The following is a 20,741-nucleotide window of genomic DNA, read 5'->3' as shown; positions in this document are numbered from 1 at the left end:
TGGTATATATGGGGCACCACGAGGGCTGTTCCTGGCCATGGACCGTGAATAACAGAAGCACTTGAAAAAGTAAGAAAAGTGCTTTAAGCTATTTGATTTGGTTAAGCTCATCCCCTATAGCAGGAAGCACAAGGAGTTTTTGCTGTTTACGAGGTTGATGCTTCATGATGTGCATTGGTAATGCACTGGTAAGTACTCCATCACGCCTGTAATGATATTTTTTCCGTTTTCTACTACCCAAATAAAAAAGTAGCCTCTTCTACCTACATTAACCAACATCCATCACAATTCATGCATCTGGATGCAACTAGTCAATGGCTTTGGGTGGCTGCAAAATGAGCCAAAACGAGCCCATCTAAACCTACACTTTCATCGCCATAACTTATATTAACAGCAAACTTACAAAATCAAAGCGGCACCGGCAACCAAAGCGACAGCACCCATGGCCATAGGCTTGGCAGCGGCGTTCTCCTCAGGAATGGAAAACTCCTTGGTGATGTTGGCACAAGCAATTCTCGTAGTGTTATGCAAGTGCACCACCACCGACAAGTCAGCAAAGAAAGCCTCGTTATCTGGGTTCAACGAGAGGTATGGGTCAATGTACGAGGTTTCAAACGACTGGGTCTCAATCTCGCCGTGTCTTCCAGAAAGGTCACCCACCTCCAACTCAGCAGGCGTGGGAGCCTTCTCGTGGCCATTGTATGGGTTAAAGTGGGCCTTGGTGCCAGTACAGTTACCGTCAGAGGGCACAGGCAACTCGTGAATGTGGTACATGAACGGACCACCGTAATCAGGCAAACCAGAAAGGTTTACATCCACAAGGACAGAGCCATTCTTGGATGAAAAGTTGACATAACCTTCAACGCCCTTATCGAATTTAGCTCTATAAGAAGCGCCAACAGGCGAGTCGTGAGACTCTGGAGCCGGGTCAGCAGCAACAACAGAGAAGACAGCAGCAGCACAAGCGAGTGGTTTCCAAAACATCTTTAGTTTACAAAGAAAAAAAAGAGGAACCGTTGGCGTATTTATACGTCAGGGGTAAGTGCTTGACGAAAGCTTGGCTGCAGATTGACAGGCAAAAAAGAAGCACCCAATCCAGCGAGTGGATGCTTTTTGCATGCCTTTTTGCAAGTTATTGGACCGTCCCAGAGTGGCAGGCCTGGTGCATACATACGGGCTGGGAACAAGAATGTGCACTACAATAGGAAAAACACCCAAAAAAGACGGTAGGTTTTTGGACCATTTATAGTACACATATTAGACGTTTCTATACTTTTCCTGATGACATAAACAAAATTGTGTTGGTGGCAGCTTGACACATTTGAAGCCCAACTGTCTTGAGTAGCATAAATTGCTCGGGGCGCTGAGAATGGCAGGCACAGAGGATCTGTCGGTGGTGCGGCCCAAGCCTTGTTGGCAGTAGCCAATGGCCAGTTGGGGCAGGATAATGGGGGACATAATGGCTTTGATCGGTAGCAAGCAGCCAGGGAAGGGAGCCAGTGGAGACACACCAGCCAAGAAAGGCAGCGAAGGTTCCCAATGGGGCGCCTGGGGGCCCGTTGATAGACAGAGGATGTAGATTGTAGAGGAAGTAGAGGATGAAAGATAGATTGTAGAGAAGGTAGGTTGTAAAGGATGTTGTCTGTTGTTTGTTGGTAGGGGGCTTGGACTGATGCTTCTGATAAATCGGCGGCGTATGTATGTTTGACGAATTGCGCCAGGCGGCGGTTTTTATTTGTTGTTTGGGCCAAATGCCCGCATGGGCGTACCGAGTGTCGGCGCCAGGCAGTGGAAGTAGGCCATTGGTGGTGGTGGATGGTTTGTAGAGGCAGTATTGGCTTGTGATGGGAGCAAGTGGAAAGTACGGCTCCAGGAAAGGCAAGTACCAGAGCTTCGGAAATTTTGGAGTATTTCAATTTACGGCTTTTTATTGGTTTTCGGGTACTTAGGGACGTTGGTGGCTGCGGATGGACACTGGCTGCTTGTCCTCGCTCTGGCTACCACATGTACCCCAGACTGTCTACACTAGACCATCAAGGAAAAGATAACATTCCGAAAAATAAAAGAGAGGTATTATTGGCTTACTGTTTATTTCTTTATAGATTGTATTTGAACGTTCGGGAGTTTGACGAAGCTTTGGGCCATATTAATAGTGCTATTAGAGACTCGCATTGGCTGTAGTGCTCTTGAACACTCCTCTGACCAGCTTAACTAGTCAATTGGCATGTATCTCACCTTGAATGAAGCCTTAGTGTTCTAAAATGCTTTCTATCTTCTTCATCTCTACGGCTCTACAGAGTATATCATCAGCTATCATTCAGCATTGCTTATTCGTGATACCTCTGTCATAACTTTGGTGTTTAGTTTTAAGTGAGTACTCAACCAAGACTAACACATAGACCTCCATAGTTAACTGCCTCCAAACTCCACTACCTTTTAGACAGACTAAACTTTTTAATAAGATCCGATCCTGGACCCTGCAATCGTCCTACATTGCTCTTGCTGCCTTGTTTGAGGTCAGCATGCTGAGGGAACACTCCAGTACGTCACCGCAATCCACCCACCCTTAGGGAAAGGTGAACTAGAAGGTGAAGAAAGTGACGTCAGGCTGGGAAGCCAGCCTTTGGAGCTTCACCTTCTACAGCATCCCAGATACCACCTATATAGCGTCTCACGCATCCTCTAACTTTTACCCTTTCTGCATTTTCCATCTCCACGTTGGTAGTCCTCGGCTTGTGTTTTTCGCACCCATTCGGTCATACAACCAGCCGTACTATCACAGGCGTACTACTTAACATCACCAGTGACTGGAACATTCCTTTCCGTTTTTTTTTGTTATCTAAAAATGCATATCCCTTTGTTGGGCAGACTTTCCCTTGTGGAATGGCCCTTGGTGGCTATTTCCTTCTTCCTTACATGGCTTGAATACATTTCGACCTTGATCACCAGGTTGCTTCCTTCAACCGCTATCAATATGATGACTTACTCTCTCCAGGTCATCTATAGCTTTACTTCTACGCCGATAAGGTTTATTTCGTCTGGGGGTGATATCCTGAGCGAAGACGGAATGCCTGATATCAAATATAGGTACTTATCTGGCGGAGAAGGCGATGTGGATAAGGAGAAGTACGATAGAATGACCACGCTTCTTAACGCTAAGGATGTCCTGGAGATGTGTGCTGTTTTCGGGTACGAGGTTGAATCTAGAATGATTAGAACAAAGGATGACTACTTGCTTACGGTCCAGAGAATCTCCAGGCCAAACGCTGGTCCTAGAAACGGTAAGGTGGTATACATGCACCATGGTTTGCTCATGTGTTCTGAGATCTGGGTCACTATGCTTGATAAGAATGCAAACTTGCCATATGTGCTTTACGAGTTGGGCTATGATGTGTGGTTGGGTAACAACCGTGGTAACAAGTACTCCCACAAGCACTTGAGCCATAGACTTAACCTGGAGAAGTTCTGGGACTTTTCCTTAGACGAGTTTGCCTTCTATGATATCCCAGATACGATAAACTACATTTTGGAAGCCACCAAGAAGAAGTCTTTGGTCTACGTGGGCTTTTCTCAGGGTACAGCCCAGGCTTTCGCTAGTGTTTCAGTCAACCCAGACTTGAACGAGAAGATTGAACGTATCGTGGCTATCTCCCCTGCTACTACTCCACACGGTCTTTACCTGAGATTCTTGGATATTTTGCTCAAGTCTAGCCCGGTGTTTGTTTACTTGCTTTTCTCAAGAAGAGTGCTTATGCCTAGTGTCTTATTGTGGAACAGAATCATGTACCCGCCATTCTTTGACACCTCAATTGACCTTGCAAACTATACATTGTTCAACTGGAAGGCTCTTAACATTGACAAGTTACAAAAACTCAGCTCCTACGCTCACCTTTACTCCACCACTTCGGTCAAGACCGTTGTACACTGGTTCCAGATAATATCCGCCAAAAAGTTCCAGATGTACCACGACGAATCGAACTTCTCTTCGCTCAACCCTATCGAATACCCCTTGAAGAATATCGAGGTTCCAATTCATCTTATCTACGGTGATTCAGACCTGTTGGTTGACATTGAAGTGATGGAGAGACAATTGCCTAAGAAGTACACCACTTCTCATCCAGTGGCCACCCATGAGCATCTAGATAACTTGTGGGGTAGAAATGCTGCGACCGTTGTTTTCCCGTTAGTGTTGAAGTCGCTTGACGAGCCAATCTCTAACGGCAGTAAGTAGGTGTTGTTCCGAATAAGGTAACTCCAGCAATTCCCATTGTGCTGGGTATAGATTCGCATTTAATGTATAGTAATGGCTAAAAACGCACAATTGTGAAACATAAAAAGGGATTGCAAAAATCCAGTTTTTATAAAACCAAGAAGAAAACACAATTTCTCATCAGCTTATAGTCATCCATCCACCCCCCAAACACACATCATACGTTATTTGTTTTCTAGGCGTGGATTTTGCTTCCTTGGCCACTCAGGAAATGGCTGCAAAATGGTCGTGCGAGAGTAAAACACATACCCCCAGCCAAACCTACCACACCGCCTTTCCCGGGAAACCCAAAACCAAAGCCTAATTAATCAAAACCCTTAGATTCCAATATAATCTTCCTTTTTCCAGCCCCAGCTGGCACCATTCCGGAACAACACACACTAGAAAACGACCTTTCCTCCATATAAGCATCTCTTGCAACCTTAGGTACCCTGCAATTCTCAACTGGCAGCCAAACGTCTAAATTTGCACCTTTCATCACCAGTCCAAACCGGCTTTTGCCACATTCCCTGCTTTTTGACATTCACAACCAGATAGGTCCACCAGACTCTGTGACTCCTAATTACCCCAGCCGCTTATTAGGCGCCAATAAATTTGTCATAGAATGGCTGCGGCAGCACATCACTCACAAGTACGTTCACCAGAGAATACTGGCTATTCTGGAATTTATACTAACAATCCAAAGACGCCAGTGGAATCTCCGGAAAAAGTTAAACAAGAAAGTATGTATTTTGTTGCTGTTTGAATTCGTATAGTTAATACTAACTACTAGTGCTTTCGCAAAGGTCCAATGACACTGTCCCACGACTAATGCATGGTGAAGCTGGCGACCCGGAACTTGATAGAGCCACTCCTGATACATCCAAAACAGAGCCACTATATCCAGAAAATGATAATGCTGAGTATACAGATATCCTGAGGACGAAGGAGTTGACTATCGAACAGTGTTCGCAGAAACTATCGCATGTTCTAGGAAAGCTTCTCCGAGAGAACCCGGAAGACTCCATGAAAGAGAAATACGAAGAGCTCCTAGAAAAACTTACGAGTGCCGTTCCATTGCCCCTGAAAGCGTTTACTCAGTGCTACCCACAGAACTATCTTTCAGAGATACTTATAACGAACTACGCAGACCTCGTCAAGTTCTGTTCGCTGTACTTGAACTTGTCTCTTTCATCCCACGTCACCAAGTTTGTCGTTAACGTTTTTTACAGTTTAGAATGTTGGGAGATTTATCATCTACTACAAATGGTTCCTAACCTTGATTACTTTCTAAGGCTTGTTGATATAGAAGTCACCGATACGCCATTTGGACACATTGTTTCGCCACCGGATAACTTTATGGGCTTCAATTTGAGGCAAGGCTTCCAGTATCCATTCCCATTCCCATTCTACAACTTCTCATACCATACCATGAATCCAGACGTGACTTCTCAGAAATTCCAAAGGCTCCGCATTGATAATTACATAGACATACGCTTGAACAAGGCACAGCCCAAGAAAAAGAAGAAGTCAAGAGCATCAAAAAAGACAGAGGCATTGCCATCTCTTTCTCAAGATACATCGCAGCGCAATATCGATTTACCAAGACAGGATTCGTCTGTCTCTGAGCCTTCGCATGAATTAAGTTTCCAAATTATGACTCTTCGGGATATTGAACTGGATGTGGATGCGGTGGAGGGAGATTTTGACGATGATGAAGATGACGGATACAATACTGACGATGCCGAGAGGTTATTACAGGACGAGAACAAAAGCGTTCTGGAAGAAATACCACAAGACGCTCAGCAGGTCTTGTTTGTTCCTTCAATATTCCAGCAGATACTACTTAACCCGCAAGATCCAGCTTATCAGGCATACCTTAGTCTGCTCCCAGGTTCAAAATCCAGTGAAGTCCTTGAGGGCAAGCACGAGCCCATCAAACACCGGAACCTTGTCCCGCCTCAACAGAAAGCTCGTCGTGATCTGCTTACGAGACATCTGCGCAAGGCCCACAATGTGGTGGGTGAGCCTAACAAGATAGCCATAGAAAAAGCAAAGGATACCGCTGAAGTTGTGGGCAAACGCAAAACTCCATCAACCGGAGTTCCACCTGAACAAGACAAGAGAAGCCAACCCGCCAACATACCTACAATTTCTCATCAAAGATCGTCTCCACAAGAAGATGTCATGCCAGTTCCACAGGAAAGCAGCAAATTGCCACAGCCACCATCGTTCATAAGCGCTGCACCAATGCCAGCCTCGATGCAATATCCTCCACAGTATAAAGAAGCCTCTAGGCTGCCATACTACGGCCATGCTGCCCCTGTTGGCTCACATCCACTGCCTCAGTTCCCAGCATACGCATCAGCTCTACAGCCACCTACGTTAGTCTCACCACAACTCAATAAGAGAGGCGATGAGGGCCGTCAAGACCAAAGTCCGCAGCTACAACAATATGGATATGCTGGGTATCCAGCATTCCAGCCTTACGGTCAGCCGTTCTACGGAGCCGACGGCAGGCTCTTCATGCAAATGCCTCTTCCAGGCTACGTCCATCCCATGGGAGTGCCACCACAGAAAATGCAAGGACAGCCAATGCAAGGACCTCAGAACATACACAGCCCACAATTCCAGCATCAGCAGCAGTTCCTGCCAGTGGGCTCCATGCCTATGCCTCCCATGGGTTACCAATATGCCGTAAACGAAGCAGGCCAGCCACATGGGTCGCCTCAAATGCATCCAGGTCAATCTAATCCTACTCCCCCGCCTCCAATTGGCCACATAAGGCTGCCACATATCAGAGAAGACGACAAGTCTAGAAACATGTAAGTTAGGAGTGGGAGAGAAATGGTTGCAAAAAAAAAAGTCAAAAATAAAACGGTGTGTATACTGTCTGCAGTACAGGCACCAGACAGGTAGCGGTAACGCACCCTGGTTGTGTTGAGAATGGCTGCAAAAACGTCGTGTGTGTGCACAAAAGCGTCAGTGATAGCTCTAGGAGAGATGTCTCATCAGGGAAGTGCAACCCCATCCGCCCTAAAATCTCACAAAATACACGATACCACGAATTGCCTCAAATTAGGCAACACCAGTAACATCCTTCCCATTTTCTGTTTTTTTCTTACTCTTGTGTGCCACTCTTGATGGTCGTGCGCACCACACAAACCTATCTACCTCTACTCGCAAATCCTTATTTTGCAGTCACTCTATTCACCTACGTCGTTCCACAGTTCCCCTATAATTTTCCTATATCTGCTAGCATTCTCGGCATCCTGAAAGCAGTATATACATTCCCTGACCACTCCTTTGTTCCAGATATTCTGCTTTTTTCTACTAGCAGGTCTCAAATAGTGCTCACACACCACTGACTTACAGCCAGAGAGGACACAGCAAAGGTAAATTCCACGAGGAAAGGTACCTCCAAATAACCTATTCCATTTAAAATTGCTTTCATTTGCATAGGATAAGTCCCCAAAAAATAATGAGTGAAGTTTTGAGGAGCCCTTCTGACTTGCCCAGCTACGAGTCTTCGTTTACATACCCAACGTCAGAGGAAACTGCAACGGCACCTTCGGCTGTTTCCGGTAGTGTTGCTGAACTCCAGGAGGCTACTAAAGGACAGCAGATAGCTCATAATACTTCCATGGCTGCTCCTCAGCGAGTGCAGCCACTACTGCCTTATTCCCAGCATATGCCAGGTCATTCACCTACAGCGCCAATGGAGTCTCTGCCAACGAGTACTTCAATATCAGGGCCTATAGTGCCTTTGGGACAGTTAGCAATTGTTCCGTATATTCCTAGCGTTGCGGAGGCGCTTGCATCGAACGCTCCATCATATACTGCTGCGCTCACGCAGCTAAGTAGCACTGGCATGGCAGAAACTATGAGTGTCCTTTGTAATAGCGAGCCCCAAGTGGTTTCTGAATACGCAGAGCTTTTGTCCAAAGCTGGAACTTTATTGCATGAAGGTCAGCTTGAAGAGCCTTATGGCCTGGCGCTAGAAAATAGGTTCATTGCATTGACCGAGTCTTTGCCACACTACTTGGCACTGGAACACCCAGCTGCTTCTCAGTTATATGTCATTGCGGAACGTTGCTTTGACATTCTAATCAAGCTTTCGATGAACGATTCAAAGCCTTCGCTTTCTTCACATACAATCAAGTTTCTTACCAGCATCATGATCAATCTCAACTACTGGGAAATTTATAACCTCATTAGATGGAAACCTGCAATCTCCCTGTTTTTGGCACTTATAAAGTTCGATATGAATGATTGCTATAAGAATTTCATCAAGAACTATTCCAATTTCAAGCATAGACAGGTCCAATACCCTTCTGCCATGGTTGAAAAGTTTAGCATATTAAGAGCCAAACGGAGGAGGGAGCGTGATCGCCGCTTTTCTGAAGCATCGATGTATGATGGTGAAGACGATAGAGAATCGCATGAAGACCACGATAAAGCCGATCAAAAGGCCAAGGAGAAGAAGAAAAAGGTGGACGCAAAACTATCTGCGCATAGGGTCATCAAGAAACCGGAACTCAAGTCTGCCAGTGCTCGCTCTTCTAATTACGATCCCGACGTCATTCACGAGTGTCAGCTTCCTTCTGCTGAAGAGCCAGGCAAGTTGTGCCTCAGGAGGTTCTCCAGAAAGTATGAACTCATACGGCATCAGGATACCGTGCATCTGAAGAAGAAGAAGTTGTTCAAGTGTTTTGTTTGTGTGAAGCAAGACCCTGTAATGGGTCCAAGAATATTTACGAGGCATGATACGTTGGCAAAGCATATAAGGGTAAACCACCGCATTTCTGGAAAAGAAGCCAAAGCTGAGGTTGCATACTCAAAGAAGCACGCTGAAATTGTTGATGAAGGCGACATTACTGTTCATGTGGGTCGTAGAAAGACCAAGGTTGACTTTGAACTACGTGCCCACATGAGTAAAAGAGGTGCTCGGGAAGCACCAGATGGCAGTATTATCTTTGACGATGAAGATATGTTATCTGGCGAAGAAGGAGAGCCAATGATAGACGTTGTTTAACGAAGATTATGTATGTCCGAGTATAACTTTAATTCATGGAAAGTGGATTGGCAGGGCTTTCAGAAAGGAAGTTCTACCATATTTACTGTCACGAAGCATTAAAAAGGTATCTTCAAACGTTCAACTTGGCTAAAGCAAAATAGCTGCAAGCAAGCAATCATTGTCGTATGGCGGTAAGTCCATGTTTAAAGCTATTGTCGTCAAAGGCAACCATGAACGGTAAACGAGTCTGAGTAGAGCCAGAACATCAAAGGTACCATCATAAGTTTCTCTACAACTTGAAAGAACCTGAACGGAATATATACTTATAGATAGATAAATTTAGTATTCCAGCACGAGAAGGGTCACTTATGTTGTAGTTCTAACTCCAAAGCGAATCATTAGTCGTCCTTTTCTCTACTTCCAAAATATATAATACACCTCAGAAGGCTCTGTAAGTTCTCGCCTACCAGAGACTTGCCAGTATTCAACAAAGCTGGTCATTTCTTATTGGCACCGAATGGCATTAAATTGGCAATTTATACCGAAGAACACCTCACATATGTTTGTGATCATTTGAACCATCGACTGTTAATCATACAGCTCTGTTCCAGACCTATCCTTTTTAAAACCTGGCAGCCGCCTTCTCGTACGCCTGTTGTTCGAGAATCGCCTTCTTGATTTCTTCATCTTCGATGTCCTCAAAGATTTCTTTTGGAACGGATGCAAGACCCGTCACCTTACGGCGAATGTCTGGGTTGTAAAAAGCAAGAGAGCTCTTGAGAGTGTTGCTCTTGTCTCCACCAGAGATTTTGTAAACAGAAGCTCTTTTTGGCTGACTTCCCTCGGGGTAGAAATTAAAGCCACTGTAAGGGTCTTTAATACCCCTTATCCAGACCTGATTTCTCTGTTCTGTCAACGTGGAATTGAAATCTAGCGTTTGCTTGGAAACCTGATATAACCACGTAGGATCAACCTGGTAGTTGATCAAAGCAGAGCCTGTAATTTGGTTCTGGTAGTTCTCTGCACCATAACTGGCAGCTCTATTGGAAGTGGATGCTTCTTCTGGATCAGCATATTCACCAGAAACATCGCCTCTGTCAATTGCTTGTTGCTCCCAAAAATCATCAACAACCTTTTTTCCTCCGAGAACCATTCTGGCACCGAATTCTCTATATATAGAACGCGCCGTGACAAGGTTGACGGATCTACCTTTGTATGATGTTGGAATCAAGTGACGGTCAATCAAGTCCATCTTCTCCTCATGAGTACATACTTTCTTGAACAATGACAGATGGGTTTTGAACAATAAGTACGAGTCTCTGAAACCAACAAGACGAGCTGGCTCGGTAGACACCATATAGAGTCTATCACCCTTGCCTAATAGAGTAAAAGTCTTAACCCTGTATTTTCTGTCACCTTGCAAGCGGCCCAATTCATCCACCTTTTCTTGACCCTTCGGGTCCTCCTCGTCAAGCACAATCTCGTCGTTCTGGACATTGATTTCGTTTCCCTTATCATCGTACATAACATCGTCGGGTCTAGGAATCTTAGGCTTTCTACCTCTCTTCTTACCCTTCTTCTTAGGAGGCTCACCATCAGCGCCTTCTTCAGTCTTTTTTTCTTCATCATCATCATTCTCGTCCTTATCCTTGTCTCCTTCTTCATTATCCAATTCGTCGCTGGCAGACTTTCTCTTTCTACCTCTAGGACGACCCACTTTAACAACTTCATCATCGTCGTCGTCATCAACATCAGCGTCGTCATCGTCGTCGTCGTTGACTTCAGCATCTTCATCATCTTCTTTGACGCCAGATTCGTCATATTCTTCACCTTCCTTGTATTCTTCATCATCAGCCTCAGGGTCGAGGTCTAGACCCGCCAAACTAACACGTTGTGTTCTAGGCTGCCTGGGGGATCTAGCCGATCCATTTTCATCATCCAGAGGCAGTGCAGACATTCTGTGTGTGGTTATTTGTTGGATGGATTGGTCTATGAGAAGCGTGTTGTAGAGGATTTGTTTCGCTAATTTGGTCACGTGCAGAAACTGCATGTCTGGCGGTTGCAAAACTATACCAATCAGTTCTATACTGTATTTTTTTTTTTCGGTTTCTATGTTAATTGATTATATACAAGGGTTCGTGCAAAATTACTTTTCGTCATCCTTTTTCTCATCGGCTGGCTGCTCGTTCTGGTAGGCGGGCTTTCCGTCAAGGTACTTGTCAAAAGCATCATTGGTCTCAGGGAAAGGTCTCTTACCTAAAAGCCTTATCATGTCTTCTCTGGTAATAAACTCTTTCTTGAGCAATTCTTGAGCCACCAGCTCGACAGCATCCTTCTTTTCGGTCAACAACTGCTTACAGGTGTTGTAGCATTCTTGCACGATTCTTCTGATCTCTTGGTCGATCACGTCGTTTGTCTCATCACTAAATGGTTTGGTCAAGTTGTCCTGGCTCTGTGTATCAGCGTAGTTCACCATTCCAACCTTGTCCGACATACCAAATCTCAAGACCATAGACTGGGCGATTTGAGTGACCTTCTTGAAGTCATCATGGGCACCGCTGGTGACAGATGCAAAGTTGAGCTCTTCAGAGACACGTCCACCCAAGGTCATGATCATTCTGTCGTAAAGCTGAAGCGTAGACATAAGGTGTTGATCGGGTGGCAAGTATTGGGCGTAACCCAAAGCGCCTTGGCCTCTAGGGATAATAGAAACCTTAAGCAATGGGTGAGCGTACCTCAAAAACCAGCCACAGACAGCATGACCAGCTTCATGGTAGGCAACAACTCTCTTTTCTTGTGGGTCCAAGAGCTTGCTCTTCTTTTCAACACCACCAATCACTCTCTCAATAGCCAACTCAAAGTGTCTCAAAGTAACAGATTTGGCATTGTACCTGGCGGCAATCAAGGCTGCTTCGTTACAAACATTAGCAATATCAGCACCAGAGAAGCCAGGGGTCAAAGCTGCAAGACGACCTGCAAGATCTTTATCAATGTTGTCGACGACCTTGATTTTTTGCAAATGAACATTGAAGATTTCAATTCTGCCCTGCAACTCAGGGTTATCAATTGCAATGTGTCTGTCAAATCTACCAGGTCTCATTAAAGCCTTATCCAAGATATCAGGCCTGTTGGTACCGGCAAGCACAACCACATGACTGGAGCTGTCGAAACCGTCCATTTCAACCAATAACTGATTCAAAGTACTTTCACGTTCGTCGTTAGCACCACTAGCGTTACCCTTAGATCTGTTCTTACCAATGGCATCAATCTCATCGACAAACACAATGGAAGGAGCGTTCTCACGAGCTGTCTTAAACAAGTCACGAACACGAGAAGCACCCACACCGACGAACATTTCCACGAACTCAGAACCTGAGACAGAGTAGAATGGAACACCAGCCTCACCAGCTGTAGCACGAGCAATGAGAGTCTTACCGGTACCAGGAGGACCTGAAAGAATGGCACCTCTTGGAATCTTAGCACCCAACTTCTCATACTTTCCTGGGTTCTGCAAGAACTTCACGAACTCCATGACTTCCTGTTTGGCTTCACTCATTCCGGCGACATCCTTAAATCTGATTTTGATGTCCTTCTCTTGGTTGAACTTCTTGGCTTGAGACTTACCAAAGCTCAAGGGACCACCAGCACCAAGGTTTGCCTTCTTAGTCATGTAGTAAATGGCACCAAGGAATAAAAGGGTAGGAAGGAAGTTGACCAAAACCTTGGCAATGCTGCCCTCAGTGGAGTAGATAACAGGCACTCTCAATGATTCTGGAATCTTATATTCGTCCTGAACATTCTTTAATTGACGTTCGAAAGACTCAACCAGCCCAATATTGAAGTAGTAGTCAGCTTCTTGCATGTGTCCGCTCTCTCTAGCACGCATCTGTCTGCCATTGTCGTTAAGTTCAATAACAGCAGTCTTGTTGTTGACAACGTGGATCTTGGAGACGAGGTTCTTTCTCAAGAACTCACCGCAGAACTGCTGGAAGGAGATTTCATTGTTTGACAGTCTGTCGGAGAACCACATGTATCCGATAAAGAACAAGAGGGAAAACAAAACAGCCATTGGAGTCCTTGTGCGGTCGATCATACGCTGCATCTCCTCATTTGACTTTGGAGGCTCGTTCGGTTTCTTGCTATCCAGTTGAGTGTTCCATGATGGTGGCGTTTCACCAACTTGAGCAACATAATCGAATTTAGGTCCCACATATGGGAACAAGAACGGCTTATCATCACATGGAATAGAGCTCCACGTCGAAAAAATCAGAAACCAGTCAAACGCAGCCTTCGATGGCAAATCCCATTTCTTCAATGCAGCTTCGATCTTGTCTGGATCTTCATCGGAAAGGTCAAGCTCAAGGAAATCCTTGTAGATGCTGGCAAGCTTCGGATTGGAAAATGTCAATTCTTCCAAAAACACTCTCTTGTTCACAAGCCTGAGGTAGAATTTCATGGCAGCCTCCACCTCTTCCCTAGTAGGCGGTGGAAACACCCGTGACAAGGTCGATACCATGGCGTAATTGGCTTCATATCCTATCAAACCAGCTGGCTTCTCCTCACGGATTTGCGATGCCTGCCACACGTTCACTCGGAAAGCAGTCTCGAAAAGGGATCTATATCTTTCAGCCAGTTCTTCAGATAACGGGTCATTGCCAACCAAGATGTCCTTGGCCAAAGGGTCCTTCTTCTTCTCAGCATCAAGCTGATCAAGCCACTCGGTAGCTATTTCATCTTGCCTAAGATGCCTTGGCTTCTCCTCTTGCATTTCTCTCAAACGAACGAGTGCCTTGTCTAACGTATATGGAAGTTCGTAGAAGTTGAAGATGTTTAAACCTCTGCACGGCAACGACGACCCAAAGCAACGTATGCTGGGTTTCGTCGCTGCCTGCAACACTGACCCTCTAATCAGGGGCCACGCTGCTCGAGCTAGAAACATGGTTTGTGGGGAGGGTTTGGAGAAAAGGTCTAGTAGTGGAGGGAATTTGTAGGACCGGTATGATCTAGTTTTCGAAGGCGGTAGACTGCCGAAAATGGAAGGCAGTGCGAAAAAAGCTGTTCTGCGAAGCAATGTCTGGTGGAAGAGAGGATGAAGTGGTCGAGCAAGAAGAGGAAGGGAATAATGTTGAATTGGTTCATTTGGCTGATTGAGAGATGCTTCTTCCTTTGTTTGTTTCTTTATTAGAGTTCTTTCCTGTAAACGTTTATCGTATGATGTTGGTGGTGAGTATGGTATGGCTGCAAACTCTTCAAGAGAGGTTGCCATCAGACTGGTTTTCCATTCTTTTTTTGGGGAAGTTTGGTTTAGTAGTCAAATTCAGACGACCAGACGTCAAAATCTTTGATCGATCGGTAGTTGTCGTTTAAAACGTACTTCCTCCTGGTCACCACATAATGGTAGAGTCTCTCGTCAAACTCACACAACGGCCCGTACTTAGATCTGTACCACATAACGTGGTCACGCCAGACACTGCTTTCAAAGAGCCAGAATTTATAATGGACACAGAGACACGCATAGACGTATAAGAGCCGAAGCGCATAACGGTTCTTGGACCTTACGTATGTGACAAAGTCTGTGTCGATGATTAGAAGCCATCTGAACAACATCACCGGGTAGTTGAATTTGACAGCTAATGCACAGACTTTCTCTAGACTAACCAACGAGTCACGGAACACATTGATCATTCTGCTGGTATCCAGGTCGATGTCAAAGAAACCGAACCCTGCTCCTTGTAGGTAATCGTCAAGCTGTGCCTTCAAGTCCTCCACGATTTTGATTTTTCTTCTGGGTATGAGCATAAGTTCATCATTATGGTACAATTCAGCAATGTCGGAGGATAATAGTGAAGGTAGGTTCTGTACCACCACCATCCTCAAACCCACTGCAACGTTGAGCAAGTCTGTTTTCGGTGCCTCATTCTCCTCTGGGAAATGTACAAGAGGGGCCAATTTCCAGGGCTGAAGGCCCAAAAAGCCAAAAAGGAGCGAGTTGCCTATCGTGGCACTGACCAAATGGGGAAGCTTTTCCTGGGAAGTGAGATCTGGAGACTGAAGCAGGGCCATGGATGTATTAGTGGCATTAATAGATTCAGATAGTAGCGTAGAAGCTTTGGTGAATAAATTGATATCTTTGGAATCCTCATCAAATAAATAATCGTCTGCAAACATCTGTTGGATCTCATACAGCCCACAAGTCTCTTCTAGTCTCTGCAGCAACGCCTCCTCAGACATATTATCGTCTATAACTTTCTGGACACCCAAAAAAGGCATCATGCTTAGACATCCCGTGGCCAAAATAGCCAGCTTTATCAGGGGGCAGTCAATGAAGTACAGAGGAACCACATCCAGCCACACTCTGACCTGACGCTTATTCACATTATACGTGAAATGCGGTAGACAAATATCGTTAAAGAATCGTAGCACTCTCAATTCAAACCGCAGAATCTGTAGATGACTGGCGGCGGAGCCCAAAAGCACTTGAAAGGTGAATTGCCTTGAATCAGAGAACGCGTCGTCTTCAAACGGCGTCGACTCAGCAGATGCCATACTTTCAGGCAGCGAGTAGATCTCCCGAACCTCTTCAGCAACTGGTCCCTGGCCCTCCTTGAAAGCCTCAAACACGTCTGGGTAAAGACATCGTCTGCCCGTATGGCTGCAATATTCACATATAGGTCGGGCCTCATCACACTGACGTTAGCAATTGAAAAGTACATGTACACGTTTCTATACATACCTTGATCTTAAGCTTCTTACAGCTAAGACACCCTTTGCGTGAAAGGCCTCGTTTCACCACATTCTTCAGGGGCATGGCCTTGATGGCGTGGAAGAGTTGAAGCTGTAATGTGAAGTACTGAGGGTCCTGGAGGCTTATCGAGAAGAAACGGCGAGAGGCAAGCAGTACATGAAGGGAGGAAAGAGGAGGAATTTTGAAAGAAAGAAGGATTGGTTAAGAGGAGGTGTTTTTAGGTTTTCGTTTTATGATCTATCTTTGTTCGTTCACTTGCTGGGGTTGGTGAAGAATGGAGTGTTTGGTACAGCCGTGCGCTCTTGCTATATATAGCAAGATAAGAAGATAGCGATGGACAGAAGTGAAAAAATGATGTGCCATGGAAAATTAAAAAGAAAGAAGGGAGGGAGGGAAAGAAGAATTGAAGGATAATAATTCAAAACAGTTGAAGGCATTGGAGAGTTGGTAGAGTGGGGCTTGGCTGATCAAGAATATTGTAGAATACATGAATTGCCATTGGTCCAGGAGAGAAGATGTGAAGTAAAGTTACCAGAGTACTAAGGAAGTTTCTGTTTCTCCACTACTGCTATGGTAATTGCACTTTTCAGTGAAAAAGACATATATTTACATTTAATGCTGTGCGTTACCAAGTAGCCTTGGTCCCAGAGCTCACTGGAAAGACCAACCCAGTGACATCACTTTACATCGTCTTTCTCCTGGTTCCTCGACGAACCAAAACAAGTTACTCGTTATGTAAAGTTCCGACAGAATGCCAAGTCACAAAGACAGCCGAAATGCACCATCCATGAACCATAGGAAGCTTAAGCAGATACTCAGACACTGAACAGAGTCCAACCCCAGGAACCAAATAAAGCAACCAATATCGATCCAATACGTCCCAGAACACCTGCCAACCCTCTACCTATCCTTAGAGGTGAGACAAGCACGACAGATAAGAAGCGATACAGCAGGCGCCGTTACACGAAGCGGGAATCCGAAATTTTCCGAGTCCACAAAACCACAAAATCAGGACTTCTCCAGAAACAACCTGAACCCCTATAAACACTTGTTTCCAATTAAACTACAACTACACCTCCCAGAATGTGTCTAATTCTTATCGCTAACGGTGATCTGCCTCGCAGCCGCCTTGCAGTAGCCTAGTAGTTGATTTGCAGCCATTCATAGGGACCAGTACAAAGACCAACAAAGGTCAAGAAACACGTAAAACAACAAAAAAACACCATTACACACCTTCTACCGGTTGTTTCCCGTCCAATCCAGATCATTGTGTGGCCCGCCGCAATGAGGCGTAGAGTGGCTTCCCACAGCCCGATAAGCAGCGATGGCCAGGGCCAAAGTCCCAGCAAAGCGCAAATACCCACTTCCACGGGCCAATCAGAAGTAAGAGAAAACAACTATCCATAGGCTTAAGTGACCCCTCTCAAAACCCACCCCTTGCCCAGTGTTCTATACTTCTGCGGCATGGCAGAACAAACAATCGACTAAAGTGTCTAGCAAGAAACAATGCCCCAGTCATCCCAAGCCATGCGCCAGAAACCAGAAAACAAGAGAAGCAGACTAAGGTGAAAAGGTAGTAAGAAAAGTAAAAACGAACACAAACGTAAAATGACATCACAGGCCCAAGTTTGCATAAACCATTTTTCCATGGGAACCGTCGGAATAAAGTGGATCCGAGCAGCAGCAGCAGCAGCAGCAGCAGAGGAAGTAAGCGTAATCTGGCGTGCCGAACGTACCGAAAAAGTGAAAAATACATCCCTAGCAACCACCAGCTTAGACATCCCAAAACAAATAGAAACCGTAGAAAAACAGAAAACCATGTCCTGGGTCCTCCCCCTGCCCCCTGAGCAAACCATGGCCCCACATCCCACTCAGATCACTCCAACCTCCTCTACCTCATCTCTCTTGGCCTCTGTAGCTTCTTGCAGAGCAACTCGGCTGTGCGAAGCCGCTGCAAGACTACCACCAGCACCATCTGGTCATAAAGTGGGAAGATAAGATAAAGGGGGGCCGGTTGGCCTCTTATATCTTCGTTTCACCAGGTTCTGGAGAATTTTGTCTTTGTGACTTTTCCCCCTTTGTTTCCACGTTGGTGTTTGTTTCTGCTTGGCTTCCCCAGATGGCTGCGAAATGCTCCTCGGCTGTCGCACCGGCATATCTCTCTAGCAACGAAGAATCACGTAAATCAACTACTACTTTCTTTCGGATGCAAAGACCACATCGCCAGGTTTTGTCTTCGACGTCGTCGCCAGGCGGGTCGCCTACGAACGAACCGGATATCCTTTCTCAGGAAGATGATCTGGAGGTCGAAGAGTATGTGCCTGAGGCAGACCAGCAGCAGAGGCCTCCTCCCATCAGCAGACGGTACACACATGAGGACGCTGAGTCTTTGGTTGGTGGACAGAGCGTGGAGCAGCCAGAACAGGCTGATAAGGAGTATACGGGCGAGGCGAAGGTTTTCTCGTTCTCGTTGCCGTTTGGCGGTGGGCTTTCGCTGTTGACGTCTAGCATTAAGCTTCCGTTTGGTAACAATAACACCAAGGACCAGGATCCGGAATTGGAGCATATCAGGCTCAGATTGAAGAGACAGGAGTCTGTGCTGACGGCAGAAGAAGCAAAGTTCTTTTCCCATTTTAAGGGTACCGATGATGTGCGTTTTAGAGCTGTCAAGGCTTCCATCAAAGAGAACATCTCGGAGTTCTTGCCTGACTTTATCCACACGAAACAGAAGAAGGAGCCGTACGACGCTGTTTTCAGTAACATCGACGGACCCATTGTGGTGATGGGCGGCTACAGAGGCCTGATTTTGAGGGATACCAAAACTCGTAAACGTGTATGGATTCCATTGAAGGCTGGCTTCAACCTTCGAAAGATTGATCTTCTTCTTGGCTCGTCGCTTGACGATGAATTGAAGGCTACCGATTTGATTTATCCAGATGGTGTGCTTAAAAACGTTGGTCCAATTGATATTTGCAAGCGTTTGATCAAGCGTTTGGATAGTAACCCCAAGACCGTGGTGAAAGAGTTTGGCTACGACTGGCGTCTTGATCTCAACCAGACAAGTGACCAGCTTGTGGATTTCCTTGCCAAACTTAAAAAGGAAACGGGAAAACCTGTTATCGTCATTGCCCACTCCATGGGTGGTCTTGTTACTCACGGTGCATTGAACAAGAACCCTGAATTGTTCAGAGGTATCATTGATGTGGGCGTGCCGAGCGAATGTCTAAACATCCTTGGACCTATCCGTTACGGTGACTCGATTCTTCTTTCAGATAAGATCTTGACCTTCGAGACCAACTTCATGATGCGCTCCTCGTTTGTCTTCTTGCCATTGTCTGGTCGCGTGTTTGCCAATAAAGATACTGGAGAGTTTTATGACCTAGACTATTTTGATCCAGAAACTTGGGTCAAGTATAATTTGAACCCTCTTGTCTCGGAGTCCAGGCGTATCCAAGAACAAGAAGGCGGCAGCAGCCAGACCCTGGCTTCTATTGATACTCTTGTTCTGGATACACTCAGCCCGCCAAAGCAAAGCAACCCATTTAGGCAGCTGCTGGCGGAGTCCGACTCGTCCAATTCCACGTTAAGTGCTTTTGGAAAGATCAAACTCTCGAGACCCAAGAGTCTTAATAGAAAGAACAAGCCCCCTACGCTTACAAACGCTCAAATGCAGAGGAAACACAAATCATCCCCTGCCAGCCCTGCATCTCCTACACCTTCCAACGACGAACTATTTCATGACTTTACATTTTCATTCACATTCTCCGAGGCATACGAGTACTTAAAGAGAGTTCTCAAAAGCACCAAGGAGTATGTGTTAAGCCTCGACTATAAAGAGGAGTACAAAAGACGGTACCCACCTATGGCCGTTGTCTACGGCAACAAGATTCCTTCCTTGCGAGGCTCCCATGTCCGGAATCTCCAGGATATCAAGGACGGGAACTATTATGACTTTTTCTATGGCCGCGGAGACGGCGTGGTTCACCAGAAGTGGTTGATGCCTGAAGATAAGGGGTTCACGTTCTACAACCCCGAGACGAAGGAAGGTCAGATTGTGGGTAAATTCGAGTCAGATGCTGGCCATGTGAACTTGATGGCCGACCATAAAGCTATGGGACTCGCATTGGATTCGATTCTTCGAGCCGAAGAGTTTTGGCAGCGTGACTGGTCTGCTGAAAAAGGGGCCGTGCATGTTTAGACGTCTTCTTCCTCGGCCTCCTCGTATGCCACCGTGATCCATAAACTGCATGACATACAAGAAACCATGATCTGGAACCCACCCGAACCGTCAGGCGTACCGTTTTCCAAATCCTCCTCAGTAAGCCGCATTGCATGCTCCGATGTACACCGAGGACAAGCTCTGGCCCACCATAGACTCCCAGAAGCTTCATCTTCTTCCATGTCGAACAGCTCCAACGTATATACATCTAGCCCTGCACCATTTATAGAAAAGCCCTGCTTTTTGAAGCTCTCCTGTAGCTCCTCACAGTACGCCTTGGCCTTTTCAGGAACACTGAGCGTTTCATACGCCTCTTTTATTAGGTCAATGGAAATATCGTTCCTTGCCTGGCCCATGCTCTGCTTGTCTGGATGCGTAGATAGAAGCTTGACTCTGTACGCCAACTTGACTTCCTCAGGCGTGGCGTCGGGGCCCACGTCCAAGATTTCGTAGTACGTTTTGCCCATGCCCAGACGCCCTGTATTTTGTATTCTCACTGGGTGTGTCTATG

At 45.8% G+C, this 20,741-nt stretch overlaps 9 protein-coding genes across 9 annotated transcripts; 4 read left to right on the top strand and 5 right to left on the bottom strand. All coding sequences in view use genetic code 12, as the record gives it.

Moving 5' to 3' along the window:
* Positions 1-399: 399 nt before the first annotated feature.
* Positions 400-984, bottom strand: CXQ85_002939 (uncharacterized protein; the record flags this gene model as incomplete). Its single annotated transcript, XM_025486600.1, has 1 exon — positions 400-984. The coding sequence occupies one exon, from the start codon at positions 982-984 to the stop codon at positions 400-402; it is 585 nt and encodes a 194-aa protein (XP_025344150.1).
* A 1,861-nt stretch (positions 985-2,845) lies between these two features.
* CXQ85_002938 (uncharacterized protein) lies at positions 2,846-4,231 on the top strand (the record flags this gene model as incomplete). The annotated part of the gene is made up of 1 exon (XM_025486599.1): positions 2,846-4,231. One exon carries the CDS (start codon positions 2,846-2,848, stop codon positions 4,229-4,231), a length of 1,386 nt encoding a protein of 461 aa, XP_025344149.1.
* An 849-nt stretch (positions 4,232-5,080) lies between these two features.
* On the top strand, positions 5,081-7,078 carry CXQ85_002937 (uncharacterized protein; the record flags this gene model as incomplete). The annotated part of the gene is made up of 1 exon (XM_025486598.1): positions 5,081-7,078. One exon carries the CDS (start codon positions 5,081-5,083, stop codon positions 7,076-7,078), a length of 1,998 nt encoding a protein of 665 aa, XP_025344148.1.
* A 652-nt stretch (positions 7,079-7,730) lies between these two features.
* On the top strand, positions 7,731-9,284 carry FGR15 (Fgr15p; the record flags this gene model as incomplete). Its single annotated transcript, XM_025486597.1, has 1 exon — positions 7,731-9,284. The coding sequence occupies one exon, from the start codon at positions 7,731-7,733 to the stop codon at positions 9,282-9,284; it is 1,554 nt and encodes a 517-aa protein (XP_025344147.1).
* A 604-nt stretch (positions 9,285-9,888) lies between these two features.
* Positions 9,889-11,223, bottom strand: NPL6 (Npl6p; the record flags this gene model as incomplete). The annotated part of the gene is made up of 1 exon (XM_025486596.1): positions 9,889-11,223. One exon carries the CDS (start codon positions 11,221-11,223, stop codon positions 9,889-9,891), a length of 1,335 nt encoding a protein of 444 aa, XP_025344146.1.
* A 189-nt stretch (positions 11,224-11,412) lies between these two features.
* On the bottom strand, positions 11,413-14,205 carry CXQ85_002934 (m-AAA protease subunit; the record flags this gene model as incomplete). Its single annotated transcript, XM_025486595.1, has 1 exon — positions 11,413-14,205. The coding sequence occupies one exon, from the start codon at positions 14,203-14,205 to the stop codon at positions 11,413-11,415; it is 2,793 nt and encodes a 930-aa protein (XP_025344145.1).
* Positions 14,206-14,570: 365 nt separating this feature from the next.
* Positions 14,571-16,074, bottom strand: CXQ85_002933 (Zn(II)2Cys6 transcription factor domain-containing protein; the record flags this gene model as incomplete). Its single annotated transcript, XM_025486594.1, has 2 exons — positions 14,571-15,953; positions 16,000-16,074. 2 exons carry the CDS (start codon positions 16,072-16,074, stop codon positions 14,571-14,573), a joined length of 1,458 nt encoding a protein of 485 aa, XP_025344144.1.
* A 2,143-nt stretch (positions 16,075-18,217) lies between these two features.
* Positions 18,218-20,209, top strand: CXQ85_002932 (alpha/beta hydrolase; the record flags this gene model as incomplete). Its single annotated transcript, XM_025486593.1, has 1 exon — positions 18,218-20,209. The coding sequence occupies one exon, from the start codon at positions 18,218-18,220 to the stop codon at positions 20,207-20,209; it is 1,992 nt and encodes a 663-aa protein (XP_025344143.1).
* Positions 20,210-20,326: 117 nt separating this feature from the next.
* CXQ85_002931 (uncharacterized protein) lies at positions 20,327-20,697 on the bottom strand (the record flags this gene model as incomplete). The annotated part of the gene is made up of 2 exons (XM_025486592.1): positions 20,327-20,396; positions 20,420-20,697. 2 exons carry the CDS (start codon positions 20,695-20,697, stop codon positions 20,327-20,329), a joined length of 348 nt encoding a protein of 115 aa, XP_025344142.1.
* Between the last annotated feature and the right edge of the window lie 44 nt (positions 20,698-20,741).

Source organism: Candidozyma haemuli (genome assembly GCF_002926055.2).
Source record: "Candidozyma haemuli strain B11899 chromosome Unknown D_2014730914, whole genome shotgun sequence".
Taxonomy (NCBI): Eukaryota; Fungi; Ascomycota; class Pichiomycetes; order Serinales; family Metschnikowiaceae; genus Candidozyma; species Candidozyma haemuli.
Note: the sequence above shows the minus strand (reverse complement) of the source record. Positions and strands in the feature narration are given on the sequence as shown.